This window comes from Coregonus clupeaformis, chromosome 3, assembly GCF_020615455.1.
Source record: "Coregonus clupeaformis isolate EN_2021a chromosome 3, ASM2061545v1, whole genome shotgun sequence".
NCBI classification, from domain to species: Eukaryota; Metazoa; Chordata; class Actinopteri; order Salmoniformes; family Salmonidae; genus Coregonus; species Coregonus clupeaformis.
Window position 1 is genome coordinate 10,218,750 of NC_059194.1, and position 23,346 is coordinate 10,242,095.

At 42.2% G+C, this 23,346-nt stretch overlaps 4 protein-coding genes across 4 annotated transcripts; 1 reads left to right on the plus strand and 3 right to left on the minus strand.

Moving 5' to 3' along the window:
• Positions 1–977: 977 nt before the first annotated feature.
• On the minus strand, positions 978–2,473 carry rpl39 (ribosomal protein L39). Its single transcript, XM_041856980.2, has 3 exons — positions 2,351–2,473; positions 1,836–1,939; positions 978–1,185 (listed from the first exon to the last, which is right to left on the minus strand). Exons 1-3 carry the CDS (start codon positions 2,351–2,353, stop codon positions 1,137–1,139), a joined length of 156 nt encoding a protein of 51 aa, XP_041712914.1. The 5' UTR covers positions 2,354–2,473; the 3' UTR covers positions 978–1,136.
• A 139-nt stretch (positions 2,474–2,612) lies between these two features.
• upf3b (UPF3B regulator of nonsense mediated mRNA decay) lies at positions 2,613–14,757 on the minus strand. The gene is made up of 10 exons (XM_041849149.2): positions 14,115–14,757; positions 12,876–12,982; positions 12,680–12,786; positions 12,460–12,558; positions 10,966–11,076; positions 10,772–10,815; positions 10,479–10,667; positions 10,189–10,352; positions 5,887–6,211; positions 2,613–4,121 (listed from the first exon to the last, which is right to left on the minus strand). Exons 1-10 carry the CDS (start codon positions 14,226–14,228, stop codon positions 3,984–3,986), a joined length of 1,398 nt encoding a protein of 465 aa, XP_041705083.1. The 5' UTR covers positions 14,229–14,757; the 3' UTR covers positions 2,613–3,983.
• Positions 14,758–14,871: 114 nt separating this feature from the next.
• Positions 14,872–15,558, plus strand: ndufa1 (NADH:ubiquinone oxidoreductase subunit A1). Its single transcript, XM_041849162.1, has 3 exons — positions 14,872–15,109; positions 15,260–15,349; positions 15,463–15,558. Exons 1-3 carry the CDS (start codon positions 15,008–15,010, stop codon positions 15,481–15,483), a joined length of 213 nt encoding a protein of 70 aa, XP_041705096.1. The 5' UTR covers positions 14,872–15,007; the 3' UTR covers positions 15,484–15,558.
• Positions 15,559–18,319: 2,761 nt separating this feature from the next.
• Positions 18,320–23,290, minus strand: LOC121540363 (NF-kappa-B-activating protein). The gene is made up of 8 exons (XM_041849188.2): positions 22,800–23,290; positions 20,632–20,712; positions 20,447–20,511; positions 19,897–19,998; positions 19,766–19,805; positions 19,477–19,665; positions 18,783–18,932; positions 18,320–18,674 (listed from the first exon to the last, which is right to left on the minus strand). Exons 1-8 carry the CDS (start codon positions 23,135–23,137, stop codon positions 18,500–18,502), a joined length of 1,140 nt encoding a protein of 379 aa, XP_041705122.1. The 5' UTR covers positions 23,138–23,290; the 3' UTR covers positions 18,320–18,499.
• Positions 23,291–23,346: the final 56 nt, after the last annotated feature.

Here is a 23,346-nt window from a genome sequence, read left to right on the forward strand (position 1 = left end):
TTGACACTTCCTGCAGGTTGTGTAAGAATAGATATAGCAAGTGCTACAGAACTAGAGACATGTTAGGCTATATTTGAGAATAATCATTCTAAAAGTGAACTTGTAAAGTAACAATTGTGCTTAGGGTGTTATTTTCAGTATGAAAATGTCTGCACTCACTAAGTCGCTCTGGATAAGAGCGTCTGCTAAATTACAAAAAATGTAAATATGTTATGGTCGTGGCAGGATTATATAAAGCCGAACACTACTCAATTACACACTTTGGTTCCTTTGGATTGAACATCCTAATAACGTTTTGACTTGCACCCTTGTAAACCCATTCCGCATTAAACTAGATTGGACTTCCAAATGTTTCTGGGAAGTCTGAGTCACTGATCAATGCATTAGCCTCACTTAAGTGTAATGCATTTGTAGTGGACAAAAAGCATTGCGCCAGCAGAAAGGGCACGATGCTCCCTCTGGTGGTTAAGAGTAGAATAATCTGACCATTCCATATTTTTCAAGCTTAATTTGTTTAAGCAAGGGAAACAATTCTGAAGTGAGTCCTCACTGATAGGGTCACTAGCTAGTAATTTAGTAAACTTGTCATATGCCCTGTGACCCTAGAGTGCGATGCCTTTCAGTTATCAAATGTAGAGCTTTGCACCATTGTCCACCCTTGCAAAGTAGGAAACACCAATGATGTGTCGCAGGCAAATATTGTGTAAGCGACACTTGCACTAGAAGCTTTCTACAGTTCCAGAGTAAAGGATTGCAGGGTTTCCCCCAAACTCGGTCCTGGGGACCTCAAGTGGTGCACATTTTGGTTTTTGCCCGAACACTACACAGCCGATTCAGGTAGACAACTAATCATGAAGCTTTGAATCAGCGTTGTAGTGCTAGGGCAAAAAACAATGTGCACCCCTTGGAGTCTGTATGACAGAGTTTGGGAAACGCTGATTTATTGAGTTTAGAAAATACACATGGCACAACCAAACCTCATTTATCACAAATCTTTTATTGTCAAACACGAGCATCTGTACAAAAAGACTGCTGTTCCAGATAGTATGGCTTCCTCTCCAGATCAGGACCGAGCAGGTGGTGCTCTTGGCAGGTGGAAGATGCTGTGGACGCTGGAGATCTGAAGACCTGTGCATTTACAAGCCCAGCTTTGTCCTCCTCCAGTGTCTCCTCTTGGAATTGTACCTGGAACAGTGAAACCAGGAATGACTTGTACTGATAATGGAACTACCACAATCAGTCTCCATGGTGGCATTAGTTCAAGGGCCTTAGTATTAAGAAAGTCTGTACTTAGGCTTGTCTAGCTGTTAACACCAACTTGTATCTATACAATAACTTAGCAGAAATCCAAGGAGTCATTTCACAAGACTGGAAAATACTTAAACTGTATTTTACTGGAAATCTGTAGTTTCTGAAGGTGCAGCATAAGTATATCCCAATGCCATGGACTTTATTCCATATGCTCAAAAGCAAGGAAATGTGGTAGAGGTACAGCCAATAGATTACAGCCACAAATGGGGATGTCAGCTCCAATATGGTTGAAAGACATTCAAACTTACTAACGGATAAACAAGAACCACATTACTTCAGTAGACAGCTATGATACTGTGGTCTCCATTGCACTGTCACTACTAAAGAAATTCCCTGTCACAGGTGATGTGACCAGGTGTAAACTCCAAAGCAGGTGGTTACTCTCAGCAGGATTAATGACACCACTCCCACTGAATGGAAGCACTGTAATTGCAGACCTGCTTTAAAATTGTCATAGTATGCATTCAGCACCAGTTTCACCATTATGCACTGTACAGGGGGAGGCTAGGCAGATACACGCATACCTGATCTTGTTGCCTGTCTTCATTCTGATCCACTGTGGGATGGGCCTGTTCTGTTTCTGCTTCTTGGCGAGAAAGCGTTTGATCCTGAAAGTCTTGTGGGACGACTGAAATAAAGAGATGGGGCCCATTTTAACTAGCTAAACATGCATTTATTTGATCAAGTGCAATGCGTCACTGACGTGTTTTCGCTAGCTAGTTAAGCCTGCTAACTAGCGCTTTGCTCGTCTGTTAACTGTAGATGATTGTAAGCAGAAAAGTCAGACAATTTTACATTACATTTATGAAGAAGTTAGTGTTACTTAACTGGCAGGTCTGCTTACATAACTTAAGTAAATTCTTCAGTAGAAACCGGCTTGGTTCACACGATCCTAAAAAGTACTTTTTTAGGGACTGAATACTGCTATCGGAGACAATTTAAAGGCTTTCGGTGTGGCCATGAAAAACACTATGCGAATGACATGAACAAGTATGAATTTCACTTAATTTGACAAGGATGTTATAAGATTTCAACTTACCATTTCGTTCACAGTCCTTACACCACAATGGCGGAGGCCGAAGAGAAAGAAGGAGGGGAAGCGGTGGTGATGTATGCAATCCGAACCAATCAGTGGAGCAAATTCTTGCGCTACGCGCCCACAGCGCCATCAAGTGGATCCCTTCCGCATTGCATCAACATGTTTGTGTACCACTTGTAAAAAGTACGAGTTATGGTTTATCTCTCTTGAAACTATTTACAGTACAGACCAATCTGGAATAATGAATAAATCCCATACACAATTTAGAACAAAACATTATTTATTGCGGTCATTTGTAACTCCTCAGTGTTTAGCAAGGCTACATCAATTATGAAAGAAACAGAAAAGAAAAGTATGTTTATTCCAATTAAAATTGTACCATACAGTAGCATTGTTTATGTATGAAGATGTATATATGTATGACGGGGAAGGCCACAGGTTAATAGTTACCCGCTGGGGGTTCCATGTAGTCTCAAATCAAGGCATAGCTCACAGTTTAATATGTACAATGAAATGGCTATTTCATTCTCCCGAATCGGTGAAATAACATAACTTAATATTGTATTATTTTTATTTGTTTACCTGTACAGAGTATTTCTGTTGCGCATTTGAACAACTAGAGTTCAGTCTTGTATACGTGTTTGGTTGTTTGTCCCCCATGACACCGTAGACGCGGATGCCTATTTCACTTCCTCAAAATCCCCAGAATGAATCTTAGAGAACTCTTGAAATCTGTAATTATTTTTTTGGACGTTTTTGCCGTGGACGTTTTAGTTGAGCGATTTTACATCTAAGGTGTTTGGCCAGGTCTGTCGCACTGTCTATGCTATTGGATAGAGCGCAATCACTGCAGCTGTTCACCCCATGTCATTGGGCAAATTGTCTTCCTCAAATCAAAACCCAACCTTCATTTAGCACGGATGTTCCAAACTCCGTTATAGACGAGGTTGACTTTATGACCAAATGTATCCTATTTACACTTTGTCCAGTTTGACACTAGAATAACTGTTATTGACTCATATCGATGCCACATAGGCCATTTTCAAAGGGATTCGTTACTTTTTAAAGGCAGTCGCTCTTTAAATGTACAGAGTATAAACCTAAAATATGCCTAAAAGTTAACAAAATAGATTTTTATAGATGCAACAGGATATCTTTAAATCAGTAGACTCCTACACTGTTCCAAAAGTAGAGAATGTTGTATTATATGTGATAAAAAGAGAATACACAACCAATGAGAGTGAAAGCCTATTCAATATATGAACCATGCTTTGCAACTGTGTAGCACAGACTGTGTACCAATAAAGTAGTAAGGTCACTTAAAATTCATGTGGTCCTAGAAAGCTTTGGCTTTGTCTCGTTGTGCCCTATAGCCGAACTCTCGCAAACATTAAAAGAAAGTGCTAACTTTCCCTTGATTTTCTTCAGAAACAAAACTAAAAGACGGGCACATTCAGGCACTGAGGGGGGCACCATGGTCACATCCCTGCCTCTGGTTGGGAGTGGGAGGACAGGATGTGGCTGCAGCATTATCACTACAGGCACCTCTCTGGCACCAGTTTGTTTTGCTCAGAGCAAATCTCTCTCCCTCTCCTCACTTGTTTTATCATTCTTTATTTGTGGTCATTTTTTATCATTCATCTCCCTTCTCTTGGGATCTCTTGGTCTCGCCCTCTGACTTTCTCTCTCCAGCATGAGATTCTCCTCCACCACCTCCTCGAGCTCCTCGGTTCCTGGCACCTGGCTGGTAAAGCTGAATGGCAGGCCGATCCTGATGCACAAGGGAACAAAATGACTGGTTAAGAGGCAAACAAATTTTACAAAAGTATTCAGGAATGTGATCAGATCAACATACAGTTGAAGCCGGAAGTTTACATACACTTAGGTTGGAGTCATTAAAACTCGTTTTTCAACCACTCCACAAATTTCTTGTTAACAAACTATAGATTTGGCAAGTCGGTTAGGACATATACTTTGTGCATGACACAAGTAACTTTTCCAACAATTGTTCACAGACAGATTATTTCACTGTATCAAAATTCCAGTGGGTCAGAAGTTTACATACACTAAGTTGACTTTGCCTTTAAACAGCTTGGAAAATTCCAGAAAATGATGTCATGGCTTTAGAAGCTTCTGATAGGCTAATTGACATCATTTGAATCAATTGGTGGTGTACCTGTGGATGTATTTCAAGGCCTACCTTCAAACTCAGTGCCTCTTTGCATGGGCCATGGGCCAAATCAAAAGAAATCAGCCAAGACCTCAGAAAAAAAATGGTAGACCTCCACAAGTCTGGTTCATCATTGGGAGCAATTTCCAAACGCCTGAAGGTACCACATTAATCTGTACAAACAATAGTACGCAAGTATAAACACCATGGGACCACGCAGCCGTCATACCGCTCAGGAAGGAGACGCGTTCTGTCTCCTAGAGATGAACGTACCTTGGTGCGAAAAGTGCAAATCAATCCCAGAACAACAACAAAAGGACCTTGTGAAGATGCTGGAGGAAACAGGTACAAAAGTATCTATATCCACAGTAAAACGAGTGGAAAGGCCGCTCAGCAAGGAAGAAGCCATTGCTCCAAAACCGCCATAAAAAAGCCAGACTACGGTTTGCAACTGCACATGGGGTCAAAGATAGTACTTTTTGGAGAAATCGTTATGTTTGAAGAAAAAAGGGGTAGGCTTGCAAGCCGAAGAACACCATCCCAACCGTGAAGCACAGGGGTGGCAGCATCATGCTGTGGGGGTGCTTTGCTGCAGGAGGGACTGGTGCACTTCACAAAATAGATGGCATCATGAGGAAGGAAAATTATGTGGATATATTGAAGCAACATCTCAAGACATCAGTCAGGAAGTTAAAGCTTGGTCGCAAATGGGTCTTCCAAATGGACAATGACCCCAAGCATACTTCCAAAGTTGTGGCAAAATGGCTTAAGGACAACAAATTCAAGGTATTGGAGTGGCCATCACAAAGCCCTGACCTCAATCCTATAGAAAATGTGTGGGCAGAACTGAAAAAGCATGTGCGAGCAAGGAGGCCTACAAACCTGACTCAGTTACACTAGCTCTGTCAGGAGGAATGGGCCAAAATTCACCCAACTTATTGTGGGAAGCTTGTGGAAGGCTACCCGAAACGTTTGACCCAAGTTAAACAATTTAAAGGCAATGCTACCAAATACTAATTGAGTGTATGTAAACCTCTGACCCACTGGGAATGTGATGAAAGAAATAAAAGCTGAAATAAATCACTCTACTATCATTCTGACATTTCACATTCTTAAAATAACTGACCTAAAACAGGACATTTTTACTAGGATTAAATGTCAGGAATTCTGAAAAACTGAGTTTAAATGTATTTGGCTAAGGTGTATGTAAACTTCTGACTTCAACTGTAGGTAATCAGGAGAAAATAGTACAAATATAATAAAGAGTATCCCAATTACCCCAAGTCAGAACATCAGGACAGAAATGATTGATTGATCCGGAAAAATGAATATTTAACTACATACCAAGAAAGACTGAAGTTACTACCTTGTTTCGTAAACGATCTCTTTTAGCTTTCTCATCCCTCAGGGTTTCTTCAGACTTTTTAGGCTTATCGGTATGGCTTACAGAGTCCCCTGCATTCTCGCCCTTTCTCCTTTCCCAGACACGATCTCCTTTCTCCATTTTCCCTTCCTCATCTGGCTTTCTGTACGAGTTCTCTCCGTCATGCCGTTCCCTTCTCCTTCGTCGATCCTCGTCCTGTCGTCTGATGCGCTCCTTCTCTTTCTGCCGCCGTTCCCGGTCTCGTTCACGGTCCCTGTTTCTTTCTACGTCTCGCTCTCTGAAGTCTTTGTGTCCGTCTTCATCAGCTCTGTGAAAGACAAACGCATTAACATTGTTAGACTCTAGTTTGACATGTACTCATTCATGTTACCATACATGAACACATTAATTGCTTTCCATGTATAAGGAATGTAGAGTACCAGTCCAGTTTGGACACACCTACTCATTCAAGGGTTTTTCTTTATTTTTACTATTTTCTACAGTGTAGAATAATAGTGAAGACATCAAAACTATGAAATAACACATATGGAATCTTGTAGTAACCAAAAAAGTGTTAAATCAAAATATATTTTATATTTGAGATTCTTCAAAGTAGCCACCCTTTGCTTTGATGACAGCTTTGCACACTCTTGGCATTCTCTCAACCAGCTTCATGAGGTAGTCACCTGTAATGCATTTCAAAACAGGTGTGCCTTGTTAAAAGTTAATTTGTGGAATTTATTTCCTTCTTACTGCATCTGAGCCAATCAGTTGTGTTGTGACAAGGTAGGGGTGGTATACAGAAGATAGCCCTATTTGGTAAAATACCAAGTCCATATTATGGCAAGAACAGCTCAAATAAGCAAATAGAAACAATAGTTACTTTAAGACTTGAAGGTCAGTCAATCTGGAAAATGTCAAGAACTTTCTAAGTTTCTTCAAGTGCAGTAGCAAAAACCATCAAGCACTATGATGAAACTGGCTCTCATGAGGACTGCCACAGGAAAGGAAGACCCAGAGTTTCCTCTGCTGCAGAGGATAAGTTCATTAGAGTTACCACCCTCAGAAATTGCAACCCAAATAAATGATTCACAGAGTTCAAGTAACAGACACATCTCAACATCAATTGTTCAGAGGATACTGTGTGAATCAGGCCTTCTTGGTCAAATTGCTGCAAAGAAACCACTACTAAAGGACACCAATAAGAAGAAGAGACTTGCTTGGGCCAAAAAACACGAGCAATGGACATTAGACCGGTGGAAATAAGTCCTTTGGTCTGATAAGTCCAAATTTGAGATTTTTGGTTCCAACTGCTGTGTCTGTGAGACGCAGAGCAGGTGAACGGATGATCACTTTGCTGGTGACACTGTCAGTGATTTATTTAGAATTGAAGGTACACTTAACCAGCATGGCTACAACAGCATTCTGCAGCAATACGCCACCCCATTTGGTTTGCGCTTAGTGGGACTATCATTTGTTTTTCAACAGGACAATGACCCAAAACACACCTCCAGGCTTTGTAAGGGCTATTTAACCAAGGAGAGTGATGGAGTGCTGCATCAGATGACCTGGCCTCCACAATCACCCAACCTCAACCCAATTGAGATGGTTTGGGATGAGTTGGACCGCAGAGTGAAGGAAAAGTGCTCAGCATACAGTGGGGAAAAAAAGTTTAGTCAGCCACCAATTGTGCAAGTTCTCCCACTTAAAAAGATGAGAGAGGCCTGTAATTTTCATCATAGGTACACGTCAACTATGACAGACAAAATGAGAAAAAAAATCCAGAAAATCACATTGTAGGATTTTTAATGAATTTATTTGCAAATTATGGTGGAAAATAAGTATTTGGTCAATAACAAAAGTTTCTCAATACTTTGTTATATACCCTTTGTTGGCAATGACACAGGTCAAACGTTTTCTGTAAGTCTCAAGTTTTCACACACTGTTGCTGGTATTTTGGCCCATTCCTCCATAAAGATCTCCTCTAGAGCAGTGATGTTTTGGGGCTGTCGCTGGGCAACACGGACTTTCAACTCCCTCCAAAGATTTTCTATGGGGTTGAGATCTGGAGACTGGCTAGGCCACTCCAGGACCTTGAAATGCTTCTTACGAAGCCACTCCTTCGTTGCCCAGGCGGTGTGTTTGGGATCATTGTCATGCTGAAAGACCCAGCCACATTTCATCTTCAATGCCCTTGCTGATGGAAGGAGGTTTTCACTCAAAATCTCACGATACATGGCCCCATTCATTCTTTCCTTTACACGGATCAGTCATCCTGGTCCCTTTGCAGAAAAACAGCTCCAAAGCATGATGTTTCCACCCCCATGCTTCACAGTAGGTATGGTGTTCTTTGGATGCAACTCAGCATTCTTTGTCCTCCAAACACGACGAGTTCAGTTTATACCAAAAAGTTATATTTTGGTTTCATCTGACCATATGACATTCTCCCAATTCTCTTCTGGATCATCCAAATGCACTCTAGCAAACTTCAGACGGGCCTGGACATGTACTGGCTTAAGCAGGGGGACACGTCTGGCACTGCAGGATTTGAGTCCCTGGCGGCGTAGTGTGTTACTGATGGTAGGCTTTGTTACTTTGGTCCCAGCTCTCTGCAGGTCATTCACTAGGTCCCCCGTGTGGTTCTGAGATTTTTGCTCACCGTTCTTGTGATCATTTTGACCCCACGGGGTGAGATCTTGCGTGGAGCCCCAGATCGAGGGAGATTATCAGTGGTCTTGTATGTCTTCCATTTCCTAATAATTGCTCCCACAGTTGATTTCTTCAAACCAAGCTGCTTACCTATTGCAGATTCAGTCTTCCCAGCCTGGTGCAGGTCTACAATTTTGTTTCTGGTGTCCTTTGACAGCTCTTTGGTCTTGGCCATAGTGGAGTTTGGAGTGTGACTGTTTGAGGTTGTGGACAGGTGTCTTTTATACTGATAACAAGTTCAAACAGGTGCCATTAATACAGGTAACGAGTGGAGGACAGAGGAGCCTCTTGAAGAAGAAGTTACAGGTCTGTGAGAGCCAGAAATCGTGCTTGTTTGTAGGTGACCAAATACTTATTTTCCACCATAATTTTCCACCATAATCTGGAGAAAAAAAATTCTCAATTTGTCTGTCATAGTTGACGTGTACCTATGATGAAAATTACAGGCCTCTCTCATCTTTTTAAGTGGGAGAACTTGCACAATTGGTGGCTGACTAAATACTTTTTCTCCACTGTATGTGAGAACTCCTTCAAGACTGTTGGAAAAGCAATCCTCATGAAGCTGGTTGAGAGAATGCCAAGAGTGTGCAAAGCGGTCATCAAGGCAAATGGTCACTACTTTGAAGAATCTAAAATATTTTTTTATTTGTTTAACACTTTTTTGGTTACTACATGATTCCATATGTGTTATTTCATAGTTTTGATGTCTTCACTATAATTCTACAATGTGGAAAATAGTAAAAATAAAGAAAAACCCTTGAATGAGTAGATGTGTCCAAACTTTGACTGGTACTGTATATGTTGGGGTCAATGAAGGGTTGATGGGACTAGAAATATGGGAAGTTACTGAGAGCAGAAGTTTCATATTCTGTTCCAAGTTTCTGAGGAGAGAGATGAAAGGCAATTGTTTGTCTCTGATAAGGCAGGCCGGCTGCGGAACTAGGAAGGAGTGAGGAATGCGTCTCAAGGTCAAATCAACAGATAAAGTGAGAAGAAACCTCTGGGAGGGGGGCCAGAGAGGCCCACCACAATGTCACTCCTGTTGTAGAACCATCTCACACATACTTTCCACACCCACAAAGGTTTTACTAACAGGCAGGGCTGTGACTACACCAGTGAGAGGAACCAATTAAATTCCTGCCTAGCAACATAGATGTATTGGTTGTCTAGATGTGTAAGGAGTTGACCACACCTATTAAAGGTTATAAATATATGTGCTTGTGTAATCATGCCTGGTCTTTGCAGCTGTATGACCCAGTGGGTGAATAAACTTGGTTTGAGCTTTTTCTAGTTGTCCATTTGAGTTTTTACTCAGTTTGTTCAGAACCTAACAACATGGGCGGCAGGTAGCTTAGTGGTTAAGAGCGTAGTGCCAGTAACCGAAAGGTCGCTGGTTCTAATCCCCGAGCCGACTAGGTGAAAAATCTGTCGATGTGCCCTTGAGCAAGGCACTTAACCCTAATTGCTCCTGTAAGTCGCTCTGGATAAGAGCGTCTGCTAAATGACAAAAAAAATAAAAAAAAAATATGAATGCAATAGAAGCCTTTAAGTTAAAGACCTGTAACATCCATGAGAAAAATGGCGGTGACAACTTACTTCCGTGATCCCCTATCCTCCCTGGTTTCGTGGTTTTGGCGCTTCTTCATATCAGGACCCCCTGGAGCTCTGTCATCTTTCATCTTGTCCTTCTCAGGTTTCTTTGACTTCTCTTTAGGTTTTTCCACATCCACGTCATCTCCCCGGTCTGGTTTTCTCAGGAGCTGAACAGAGACAAACGCATTACCAACATGAAAAGAGCAGTCTGTTATTCTGCTACAATCACTTCGGGATTACCTGTATCATCACGCAGTTGAGTAGTTAGACAGGATTTCTCCTCCTTTCCATACCTTGATTTTTGGCTCCTCCTTCGCCTGGTCTTTATCTTTCTCGGCAGGTTTGTCTCCTTTCTTGAACTTCTCGGCTTCTTTGCGCTTCCTCCTGTCCTCCTCCCTCCACTTCCGACGTTCGTCGTCCCGCTGGCGCTTACGTTCTAACTCCCGTCTCCTCCTCTCCTCTTTCTTTTCCTCACGGATTCTCTGACCATCAGCAGACAACGCCACATGAATAGTCTGTCCAGCATCATATACCATGCAAGAATAAGCACAGCTAAAATACATCATTTCCAACAGGCTACACATACCTGTTTGTTCTTCAAGAAGTCCAAGAGGGGAGTCGTTTTCTTAGCTAAAGGTGGGGAAAATAAGAAAAATAATCTATTACTGAAATACCCATTTGGCAGACTACTTGATCTCACATTAACACTCATCTAGCGTGTTTCTAGCTTGGATTTCAACCAAATGGAACCAGAAAATATTTCCCTCCATGTTTCCATACCTACTAGTTCCTTTGTTTTAGCCTCGATTTCCTCCAGTAGCGTCTCAGGAGTGGATGTAAATTTTTCATCATCACCATTATAAATCTCCAGGAATTTCTTGTAGTCAGCATCTAAAGAACAAACAGTGTCTCAGCTAGAGGATCTACACTGTACCAAAATATTAACGCAACAATTTCAAAGATTTTATTGAGTTACAGTTCATAAGGAAATCAGTCAATTGAAATAAATTCATTAGGCCCTAATCTATGGATTTCACATGACTGGGAATACAGATATGCATCTGTTGGTCACAGAAACCTTTAAAAAACGGTAGGGGCGTGGATCAGAAAACCAGTCAGTATCTGGTATGACCATCATTTGCCTCATGCAGCGCGACACATCTCCATCGCATAGAGTTGATCCGGCTGTTGATTGTGGCCTGTGGAATGTTGTCCCACTCCTCTTCAACGGCTGTGCGAAGTTGCTGGATATTTTGGCAGAAACTGGAACACGCTGTCATACACGTCGATCCAGAGCATCCCAAACATGCTCAATTGGTGACATCTGGTGAGTATGCAGGTCATGGAAGAATGGACATTTTCAGCTTCCGGGAATTGTGTACAGATCCTTGCGACATGGGGCCATGCATTATCATGCTGAAACATGAGGTGATGGCGGCGGATGAATGGCACGACAATGGGCCTCAGGATCTCATCACGGTATCTCTGTGCATTAAAATGGCCATAGATAAAATGTCCGTACTTTATGCCTGCCCATATCATAACCCCACCACCACATGGCACTCTGTTCACAACGTTGACATCAGCAAAACGCTTGCACACACGACACCATACACGCTGTCTGCCATTTGCCCGGTACAGTGGAAACGGATTCATCTGTGAAGAGCACACTTCTCAAACATGCCAGTGGCCATTGAAGGTGAGCATTTGCCCACTGAAGTTACGATGCCGAACTGCAGTCAGGTAAAGACCCTGGTGAGGATGACGAGCACGCAGATGAGCTTCCCTGAGACGGTTTGACAGTTTGTGCAGAAATTCTTCGGTTGTGCAAACCCACAGTTTCAACATTTGTCCGGGTGGCTGGTCTCAGACGATCTCGCATATGAAGAAGCCGGATGTGGAGGTCCTGGGCTGGCATGGTTAGCTTCTTGATATGCCACACTTGTCAGGTGGATGGATTATCTTGGCAAAGGAGAAATGCTCACTAACGGGGATGTAAACAAATTTTTGCACAAAATTTTGAGCAAAATACGTTTTTTTGTGCGAATGGAACATTTTAATAAATGTGCTAACATTTCTAAAAACCTGTTTTCGCTTTGTCATTATGGGGTATTGCGTGTAGATTGATGAGGATAAAAAAAAAAAAACATTTTAGAATAAAGCTGTAACGTAACAAAATGTGGAAAAAGTAAAGGGGTCTGAATACTTTCCGAATGCACTGTACATGGTGTGCATTTGCAACCTACAATAAAGTGACTAATGTAACATTTTCACCTTCATCGATCGTTCCACTTTTGGCATCCTTTTTCTTACTCCTTTTTTTGGCAATCTTTTGAAAAGGAGCAAATTCAACAATGGCTGGATACTCCTGCCCTGTTGAAAACAAAATAAGGGACAACATTAATACATAATTCACTCAGAAGTTGCTGCAATGTAGGCTTATGTTATGTTCTTATTAGACGTCAATCTCTTAATGAACTGAAATGAATCACACCTCTATTATCAATGAACACATATCCATCAAACCGGTCTCTGAAAAGGACAATATCTTCCTGATTCTTGAAGTTGATGTATGCTCTGGCGAAGACGTGGGGGTACATGCTGTACAGGAGAAATGCTAAGTAAGTAACCAGGGTACCAAATATGTGATTCTGACAGACAATGGTTCATCAACAGCAGGCTATATGCACCTGCTGTCATTGGAGAAAAATTCGAGGTAGTCCACTTCTGGAAGTGGCTGCAATTGATCCTCCAGTTCCTCCTTGGTTATGCTAGGAGGCAGACGTCGGATAATGATCTGTGGAAAAATAAGACACTCAAATGTTAGCTAACTTAGCAATTGAAAATCCAAACATACAAAGCCAGATGGTTAAAATAGCAGCGTCGGTTTTTAGCTAAGTATTGGTTAACTTAGCTAACGGTAACTTAACAGGCTCACTAGTTAACTACACCGAACAAAAATATAAACGCAACATGTAAAGTGTTGGTCCCATGTTTCATGAGCTGAAATAAAAAGATCCCAGAAATGTCCCATACACACAAAAACCTTATTTCTTTCAAATTTTGTGCACAAGTTTGTTTACATCCTGGTTAGTGAGCATTTCTCATTTGCCAAGATAATCCATCCACCTGACAGGTGTGGCATATCAAGAAACTGACTAAACAGCATGATCATTACACAAGTGCACCTTGTGCTGGGGACAATAAAAGGCCACTCTAAAATGTGCAGTTTTGTTACAACACAATGCCACAGATTGCATTGTGCAATTGGCATGTTGACTGCAGGAATGTCCACCAGAGCTGTTGCCAGAGAATTGAATGTTCATTTCTCTACCATAAGCCGCCTCCAACATTGTTTTAGAGAATTTGGTAGTATTTCCAACCAGCCTCACAACCGCAGACCATGTGTATGGCTTCGTGTTGGCAAGAGGTTTGATGATGTCAACGTTGTGAACATAGTACCCCATGATGGCGGCGGGGTTACGGTATGGGTAGGCATAAGCTACGGAAAACAAACACAATTGCATTTTATCGATGGCAATTTTAATGCACAAAAATACCGTTGCGAGATCAAGAGGCCCATTTTTTAAAAGGTATATATGTGACCAACAAATGCATATCTGTATTCCCAGTCATGTGCAATCCATAGATTAGGGCCACATTTATTTATTTCAATTGACCGACTTCCTCATATGAACTGTAACTCAGTAAAATCAATAATTGTTGCGTTTCTATTTTTGTTCAGTATAATTTACAGACATCTCTGTTAACGTTACTCTTCAATATGCAACATTCAAAAGCTAGCTAACGTTAACTAAGTTCAATTATAAAGGCTAATCACGCCAGCTCAACTTGCTAGCTTGCCAGCAATACAGGAGTAGCTAGCTAGCTATGTTGGCTTCGCTAGCTGATGTTGTTAGCTGGCGTACCTTCGTCATTGCTTCTTTCTTCTCCGGCTTTGGCTTCTCCGTTTTTTCAGTATCTTCGCATTTTATCTCCATCATTTTCTCCATCGGACGAGTGTTTTCTTTGTCCTCTTTCATCTTTATGCCATAAACTTGTTGCAATCTGCAGTCCTGTATTAACTTTTTTTTTACTTGCTTGATTGCTAGCAGTCAACAACAAAAACCGGTTGTTGATTGGCTTTTGGGAGACCAAAGATTATCGATATACTGACAAGATACGTCTCTCCGCCCTAACAATGGGAGCCGTTATCCACAAAGCGGCACGCCGGGCTGTCTAGCTCCCGCCTATCCTTTCGTTGGATTGGTAAATACCTCTCATTATTGTAATCTTATTTTGAATATTCGATGAGGGTTGTTGACGTCAACCGCCTGTATTCAATTGAGATGCTACAAACATCATGAATATGTATAGCCATCTTGAGACAACTCCAATATAAATTGTTTTTCTCAAAGTTGCGGGATGTTACGTGTCCTACTTACAACAGTACACTCGTAACAACTTAAGCATTACGAAAATTATATTCGATAAAATAAACCTCACGTAGCAAATAAGCCATACATTTTTGGGGGGACCAAATTCGACACTCATCGACCTACATACAACACTCCTTGCTTGTTGGGCGAAACAACGAAAAAAACGCTACCTGCTGGAGGGAGACAGATTTTCCGCCGAGTTGGGCCTCTCTCCTCCTCTTCCTCTATGTAAAAACCCCCAACTTCCGGAAGTGAACGAATGACCGTCAACCCTTCATGTCGGTCGACATTTTAGCCTTTCTTAGCAAGTTATCAAAATAAACTGTCGTATTTGCCGTCTGACAAATAAACGCTTTGTCACTTGCGTCAACCACATTGCAACTATGTGGTACGAAATTCTTCCCGGTCTCGGGGTCATGACCGTTTGTCTCATCCTTCCTGGGGTTTTCACTGCACAGATCCACAAACTCACCAACGGGGGGAAGGTGAGAGACTGTTGCTTACCAATGTGATGAATGACTGCAATAGCTAGCTAGTTAAATGTGAAGTTTTTAACTGGTTGAAGTAATACCATTAGCTAGTTCTATATACTAAATTAGCTGTGCTAACACTTCTTCTCCTTGACTTTTGTTCAGGAAAAGAGAATCGCCCGGGTTCCATACCAGTGGTATTTGATGGAGAGAGACAGACGAGTGTCAGGAGAGGATTTGTATTACAAATCGAAGGTAAACAGGCAATGAATTCACATGTTTATGCAGTAACGAAGTACTGTAACATTATATTACTACTGTCTGTCAGGCATTGCTTAGGCCTACCTAAATATTTCTCTTCTTTACAGGGACTTGAGAATATCCACTGATCCCAGATCTCACCTATGGAATGGATTTGTCAGAATTTATTGTACATTAATAAAGTTATAAATTGTCTGAATTAACCAGTTTCTTCGTGTAGTTACTGCTCATTATGTTGAAAACCTGATGAAAAAACATCAGGTTTACAGAGTTTTGATTGGATTTGATTTACACTGAGTGTACCAAACATTAGGAACACCTTCCCTATATTAAGATGCACCCCCTTTTTCCCTCAGAACAGCCTCAATTCGTCAGGGCATGTACTCTACAAGGTGTCGAAAGCGTTCCACAGGGAGACTGGCCCATGTTGACTCCAATGCTTCCCACAGTTGTGTCAAGTTGGCTGGATGTCCTTTGGGGGGGTGGACCATTCTTGATACTACCCCGGCCACCAGCTCTGCACCCTCCACTGCAACTTGCCCATGCCCCCTCCCCGCTTCTCCTTCACACAAATTCGGACAGCTGATGTTCTGAAAGAGCTGAAAAATCTGGACCCCTACAAATCAGCTGGGCTAGACAATCTGGACCCTTTCTTTCTAAAATTAGCCGCTGAAATTGTCGCAACCCCTATTACTAGCCTGTTCAACCTCTCTTTCGTAACGCCTGAGATCCCCAGAGATTGGAAAGCTGCCGCGGTCATCCCCCTCTTCAAAGGGGGTGACACTCTAGATCCAAACTGTTACAGACCTATATCCATCCTGCCCTGCCTTTCAAAAGTATTTGAAAGCCAAGTTAACAAACAGATCACCGACCATTTCGAATCCCACCCTACCTTCTCCGCTATGCAATCCGGTTTCCGAGCTGGTCATGGGTGCACCTCAGCAACGCTCAAGGTCCTAAACGATATTATAACCGCGATCGATAAAAGACAGTACTGCGCAGCAGTCTTCATCGACCTGGCCAAGGCTTTCGACTCTGTCAACCACCGCATTCTTATTGGCAGACTAAATAGCCTTGGTTTCTCAAATGACTGCCTCGCCTGGTTCACCAACTACTTCTCAGAGAGAGTTCAATGTGTCAAATCAGAGGGCCTGTTGTCTGGACCTGTGGCAGTCTCTATGGGGGTGCCACAGGGTTCAATTCTCGGGCCGACTCTATTCTCTGTGTATATCAATGATGTCGCTCTTGCTGCTGCCGGATCCACCTCTATGCGGACGACACCATTTTGTATACATCCGGCCTTTCATTGGACACTGTGTTAACAAACCTCCAAACGAGCTTTAATGCCATACAACACTCCTTCCGTAGCCTCCAACTGCTCTTAAACACTAGTAAAACTAAATGCATGCTCTTCAACCGAACGCTGCTTGCATTCGCCCACCCGACTAGAATCACTACTCTTGGCGGGTCTGACCTAGAGTATATGGACAACTACAAATACCTAGGTGTCTGGTTAGACTGTAAACTCTCCTTCCAGACTCACATTAAGCATCTCCAATCAAAAGTTAGATCTAGAATCAGCTTCCTATTTCGCAACAAAGCCTCCTTCACTCATGCTGCCAAACATGCCCTCGTAAAACTGACTATCCTACCGATCCTTGACTTTGGCGATGTCATTTACAAAATAGCCTCAAACACTACTCAGAAAATTTGATGTAGTCTATCACAGTGCCATCCATTTTGTCACCAAAGCCTCATATACTACTCACCATTGTGACCTGTACGCTCTCGTTGGCTGGCCCTCACTACATATTAGTCGCCAAACCCACTGGCTCCAGGTAATCTATAAATCACTGCTAGGCAAATCCCCGCCTTATCTTAGCTCACTGGTCACCATAGCAACACCCACCGTAGTCTGCGCTCCAGCAGGTATATTTCACTGGTCATCCCCAAAGCCAACATCTCCTTTGGCCGCCATTCCTTCCAGTTCTCTGCTGCCAATGACCGAAACGAACTGCAAAAATCTCTGAAGCTGGAGACTTATCTCCCTCACTAACTTTAAGCATCATTTGTCAGAGCAACTTACCGATCACTGCACCTGTACACAGCCATTCTGAAATTAGCCCACCCAACTACCTCATCCCCATATTATTTGTTTTGCTAATTTGCACCCCAGTATCTCTATTTGCACATCATCTTTTGCACATCTATCATTCCAGTGTTAATACGAAATTGTAACTATTTGGCACTATGGCCTATTTATTGCCTTACCTCCATAACTTACTACATTCGCACACACTGTATATATATTTAATGTTGTATTTTTGACTATGTTTTGTTTATCCCATATGTAACTCTGTTGTTGTTTTTATCGCACTGCTTTGCTTTATCTTGGCCAGGTCGCAGTTGTAAATGAGAACTTGTTCTCAACTGGCTTACCTGGTTAAATAAAGGTGAAAAAAATATAAAATATATAAAAAACACACAGGAAACTGTTGAGCATGAAAAACACAGCAGTGTTGCAGTTCTTGACACTCAAACTAATGCACCTGGCACCTACTACCATACCCCATTCAAAGGCACTTCAATCTTTTGTCTTGCCCATTCACCCTCTGAATGGCACACATAACACAATCAATGTCTCAATTGTCTCTAGGCTTAAAAATCCTCCTTTAACCTGTCTCCTTCCCTTCATCTACACTGATTGAAGTGGATCAATAAGGGATCATAGCTTTCACCTAGATAGTATGTCATGGAAAGAGCAGGTGTTCCTAATGTTTTGTACACTCAGTGTATGTTAGGATGCACAATATTGTAATAGCCCAATACAAAATGGCTCTCCAAATCTATACACCATACATCTGCATGGTCCAGTCTTGTGCTCGTTTTTGAATACGTTTGCTTTGTGACAAACAAGCACTTTCCAATATCAAATGGACTACTTTCTAAATAAACAAAATAGTCCACTGTGTCAGAGATGCTTTAAAATATAAGTAATATATTAGTCTAATTCCCAATACAAAGAGGAAAAAAAATAACATTCTCAAATCATGAAACGATGAGAAAATAAACACAACAAAAGATAATGTTGGGAGAAAAAGTTCTCAGAAGCAGAAAGTTCCGAAAGGGGAAGAACAAAAAGCCTCATTTGTCCTCTTTGCCTTTAGTTTTCCTGTACACCATTTCTCTGAAGCTGGAGAGGATTTTGCTCTCCCTCTTTCTCCTTTCCTCCTGGTTGAAGGATGCCAAGGCTCTCTTTTCATCCGCACTGTAGATCTGGTTTTCCTTTCTCAGACGCACAGCCTCCATACGACGATGTCTGGGGGTTACAAAATTGCAATGAGCGTTACAAAGCAGTCAACCAAATGTGTAAAATATGATAAAATATTTCAAATGTCAAAATGAAAACAGAAGAGTACTAATGTACCTGCTACCGCTCATCACGAAGCCAGACATCTCAAAGGTTGCGATTTCGTCACTGGTCAACCCGATTTCACCTCTTCTTGGGATACGCTTGCCTGCTTTGACGTACTCTGCCATAGCAGCACCCTCACCTGGCAGCAGTGCATGACCAAAACTAGGGGGAAAGGGAAAAGTTATGTAAATCAATAAATCAGCCATTCATTGATAATAAAAAATAAAGACTAGAGCTGCATTTTAAAAGCTGGTAATGTCATGACAAACTGTGGAAGCAAGTTGTATGTACCTAGCAGCGCCCTAAAATTAATGTGCTTGGGTCATATTCACTAGGAAATAAACTGGGCTACCTGAATGTGTCCAATAAGAAATGCTGGTTTTCGTTTTCCATTGCAAACCGTTCTGCTAAAGTGCTTAAGATTTGGCTACGGTGTGCACTAATTAATACGACCCTTTTCTACCTAATGCCACATAATTACAAGAGTTGCAGACAGTATGGAGTATCCCTTACAATGTTAACAATAGTAAGATACTAACATCTCTAACGTCATAATAAATAAAACGTTGTAATAAGGTTATTATAACTTCATAACAACATCTGAGAGGAATTTCAAATTGTTTCCATAACTTTGCAATGGCATAACCCCAGCCACAGCACAGAGTAGATTATTGAATGTAAGAAAGATCCTTCTATGTATATTTACTCGAGAGGCTTGTCGTCCTGGGACAGGTGGGTGAGTGGGGCCTCAGGGCCCACCATGTGTTCGTCAATGCAGGTCCTCTCCACCCACAGATCCCCGTTGGCGTCCTCCTCCTCCGACCCGTCGCTGCTGGAGTCACTCACGGACTGCTTGCGGTTCTTCTTAGTCTTCTTCTTCTTGGACTTCTTTGACCTGTGACAAAACATGGTATGGGAAGACACTGTAGTGTATAGGTATGTCAAGTATTTATGTTAGGTACGGTTGACTAGAGGTAGAACGTAGATTAACATACTTTTTGCTCTTCTTCTTCTTCTTCTTTTTCACTTCTTCATCTGAAAGAAAACAGAGGGTGAAATAAACTTAGCCGGACAAGCAGCCTTTGTAATTGAATGTAAAAAAAATTTAAGGTGAAACTTTTCTCACCACCGGAGTCCGACTCTGACTCGCTATCATCGGAGTGTTTCTTGTTCTTCTTCTTTTTGGATTTCTTCTTCTTCTTCTTCTTCTTTTTCTTCTTCTTATCGTCTACGAATTAGAGTGCACTTGTCTTGATCTCTCCCCAATTCAAAGGTGTAATCAGATCATACATTTGACTTACTACAGTACCAGTCAAAAATGTGGACACACCTGCAAAGCTGTCATCAAGGCAAAGGGTGGCTACTTTGAAGAATCTATAAATATAAAATATATTTTGATTTGTTTAACACTTTTGGTTACTACATGATTCCATATGTGTTATTTCATAGTTTTGATGTCTTCACTATTATTCTACAATGTAGAAAATAGTAAAAATAAAGAAAAACCCTGGAATGAGTAGGTGTGTCCAAACTTTTGACTGGTCCTGCACATAATATAATATGCCCAGTTTAGACTTTGTTCTTGACTAGTCAACGCATGTCATTCAGTCAGATATAGGCTAATTCAGGACAGACCTTCATAGAAGGATTATTATAAAGACTACTAGCATACTCACCCGATGAGCTTGAATCTGAGCTGCTGTTTTTCACATCCTCTTCAACTGGTGTATGTTCATCAGAGCTTATTGAAAAAGGTCACAAAATGATCTAAATGTAGATTATTTGATAGTTGGTGTGTATAGCACAACTCTTCAAAATCCTGTACTTGATTAGTTTGATAAGATGCATAACAATTACTTACTCTGGCGCCATTACTCTTGGTGAATAGCCCCAGACCTCAGGTGATCCAAGTTCACCAATTCTCTCCCTCTCTTGTAGCCGCCTGGAATGAAATTCATATAATTAGAAATATACAAGAAATACATTAAACCTTGTGACCAATTGAGTGATGACCAATTGTGGTCCTAGGCTAGAGACACAGGATGTACAAGTTCCAACAGCCTGGAATCCACTTAGTCCAGAGCTAGCCTCTGCCGAGGGAGAAGCTATACTGACACGCCTGCTGCCCAAAATGTATGACATTTGTCGCGCAGTCGAGAGTTGAGTGGGGAGGGACGAATTCGGTTCAGTCCGTTGACCTGATTAGCCCTTCCCAGCTAGCTATTCCATGCTTTTGGCTAGAAACTTCTGCGAGAATTTGAAACTTGTCTGCTGAAGGTGGGACTTCATAATCATTCAGTTTTTATTGGACTACAAAATCAACAAATGTGCTTTAGCTGCCAGTCACCCTGGCCTGATATTAGCTACACCATCTAGCTAGCGTACTTCCCTGCAGGACAGCAGTGCTCGGCAAGCAGGACTTCGGAGCGAAGGACGCTTTGCCCCGTGTTGCTGGCTTGCAGCGCAAACTCTCCCCGTTGAGCAGTAGACTGTTTCACGGTGACATCCAGATGTCCAATAGTACACGTTTGTCTCGTGTAGGCTGCTATCCTACTCGACATATAATCGAGTATAGAATAAATTGGCCACGTTAGTTACCGCCAGCTACGTGATACAGCTGCCCGGTGAAGTTCTGCTGCCCATTGGGAAGCAACAGTGGGAAGCATCTCGATACAACACCGTTGCATTGGTCATTCACACCGGCTAGTCGTTATGTTAGCTAATTAGCATGTTACGGTGACATCCAGATTCCAGATTGTGACCAATACTGCAAGTTATTTCTCCCTAGCCCATTGACATAAACATCACTTTATTTTACAAGTTTTAACTAGCGCCATGCTGTTGTTGTTGCCAGCATAAACTAGCTAGCCGGGACGAGCTCATCAGGACGACTCAAACTGACTGAACCAAATCCATTAGTCTCCACTCGACTCTCAGCTGCGTGACATGCGTTATCAATTTTGGCACCAGGTGTGTCCGTATTGAGCGAAATAGTAATGGCGTCTTTTTGTAGGCACCAACCAAGTCATGGTTCGTTGGACAAAGCCTATCAGGAAATGAATGGCGTTTTTGTATGGTTTTGGGATAAAACGCCAAAATTAAGGTCTGAGGTTAAGACAGGCTTAGGAGATCTTATACGTATTGTTCTATGTGATAATATCAGTCACTTAACATGACCTTTAAGAATTATTAAAAAGTTGTTTTTTTTTTTTACTACAGCTCCGCCTTCAACACCATAGTGTCCTCAAAGCTCATCACTAAGCTAAGGACCCTGGGACTAAACACCTCCCTCTGCAACTGGATCCTGGACTTCCTGACGGGCCTTCCCCAGGTGGTAAGGGTAGGTAACCACACATCTGCAACGCTGATCCTCAACACGGGGGCCCCTCAGGGGTGCGTGCTCAGTCCCATCCTGTACTCCCCTGTTCACCCATGACTGCATGACCAGGCACGACTCCAACACCATCATTAATTTTGCTGACGACAACAGATGATACAGCCTATAGGGAGGAGGCCAGGCCAGGACCAAACTAATTAGAACAATAAAGAAATGTTGTCATACTAGTGGTATATGGTCTGATTAACCACAGCTTTCTGCCAATCAGCATTATGGGCTCGAACCACCCTGTTCATAATACATTTTAACTTCTCCTCCACATTTACAGGATTGGTTGAAAAGTGCAGAAGAGAACCTCCCTCAACAGTTTTTAGTATGTTGGGGCTCTAGTTTCAGGAGTTTATTTTACGCCTACTACTTTAGGTTAGTCCAGAGTTAACACACCTGAATCAAATTGTCAAGGCTGGGATTAGTTGAGTCCGGTGTCTTGGCATCTTGGGCTTGAACGAAAGCCAACTATCTGTGGCCCAGGACCAGCTTTGGCTCATTTTAAACCCTTGAAACAATTTGTCGTTAGATAGTGTGAGCCAGACAATGTATTTGCACGGATGCTAGATAGTTGTGCATAAATAGGGCTACACAGCTGTGAGACCAGGTGGTAACTAATTAACTTGCGCGCGAACTACATTTACCTCGAGATGAAGGCGTCTTGTCTCTGGCATTGAGCATCATCCCGTTCGTAGTAATCATTCCTGCCGCCACCTCCATATCTGCCATCGCCGCGCTGATCGGACCAGCCGTGGTTATTGTACCTCTCGCGGGGGTTTTCCGTACGAAACCTTTTGGCATTTCTCGCTCTCATTTCTCTCTCCCTGTCGGACATTCGAGGAGGTTTATGGTCTTCTTCATATTTGGGGGCCTTGGGCATGGGACCAAAGACTGGACTGGAGTCGCGAGATCGACTGCCGCTGCCAGATCGGCTCCGTCGTTTTCTTCTGGGGCTTCTCTGTTCTTGATCGGACAGAGGCATAGTTACCGTTTTTTATGCCCTCAAATGCGAACAGCCTAAATTCGACAGCTAGGTAAAGAATAAACAGAACTGACTACATAACCTGCTGTTTCGGTCATACTGCGTTGTTCATACGCGAGCTTCAGAAACAGGAAATGATGGGGTGCGAGTGTAAACAGGTCCCCCTTCAAACATGCAGCACAATGCTCTTAGTTCCGCGTAGTATGTTA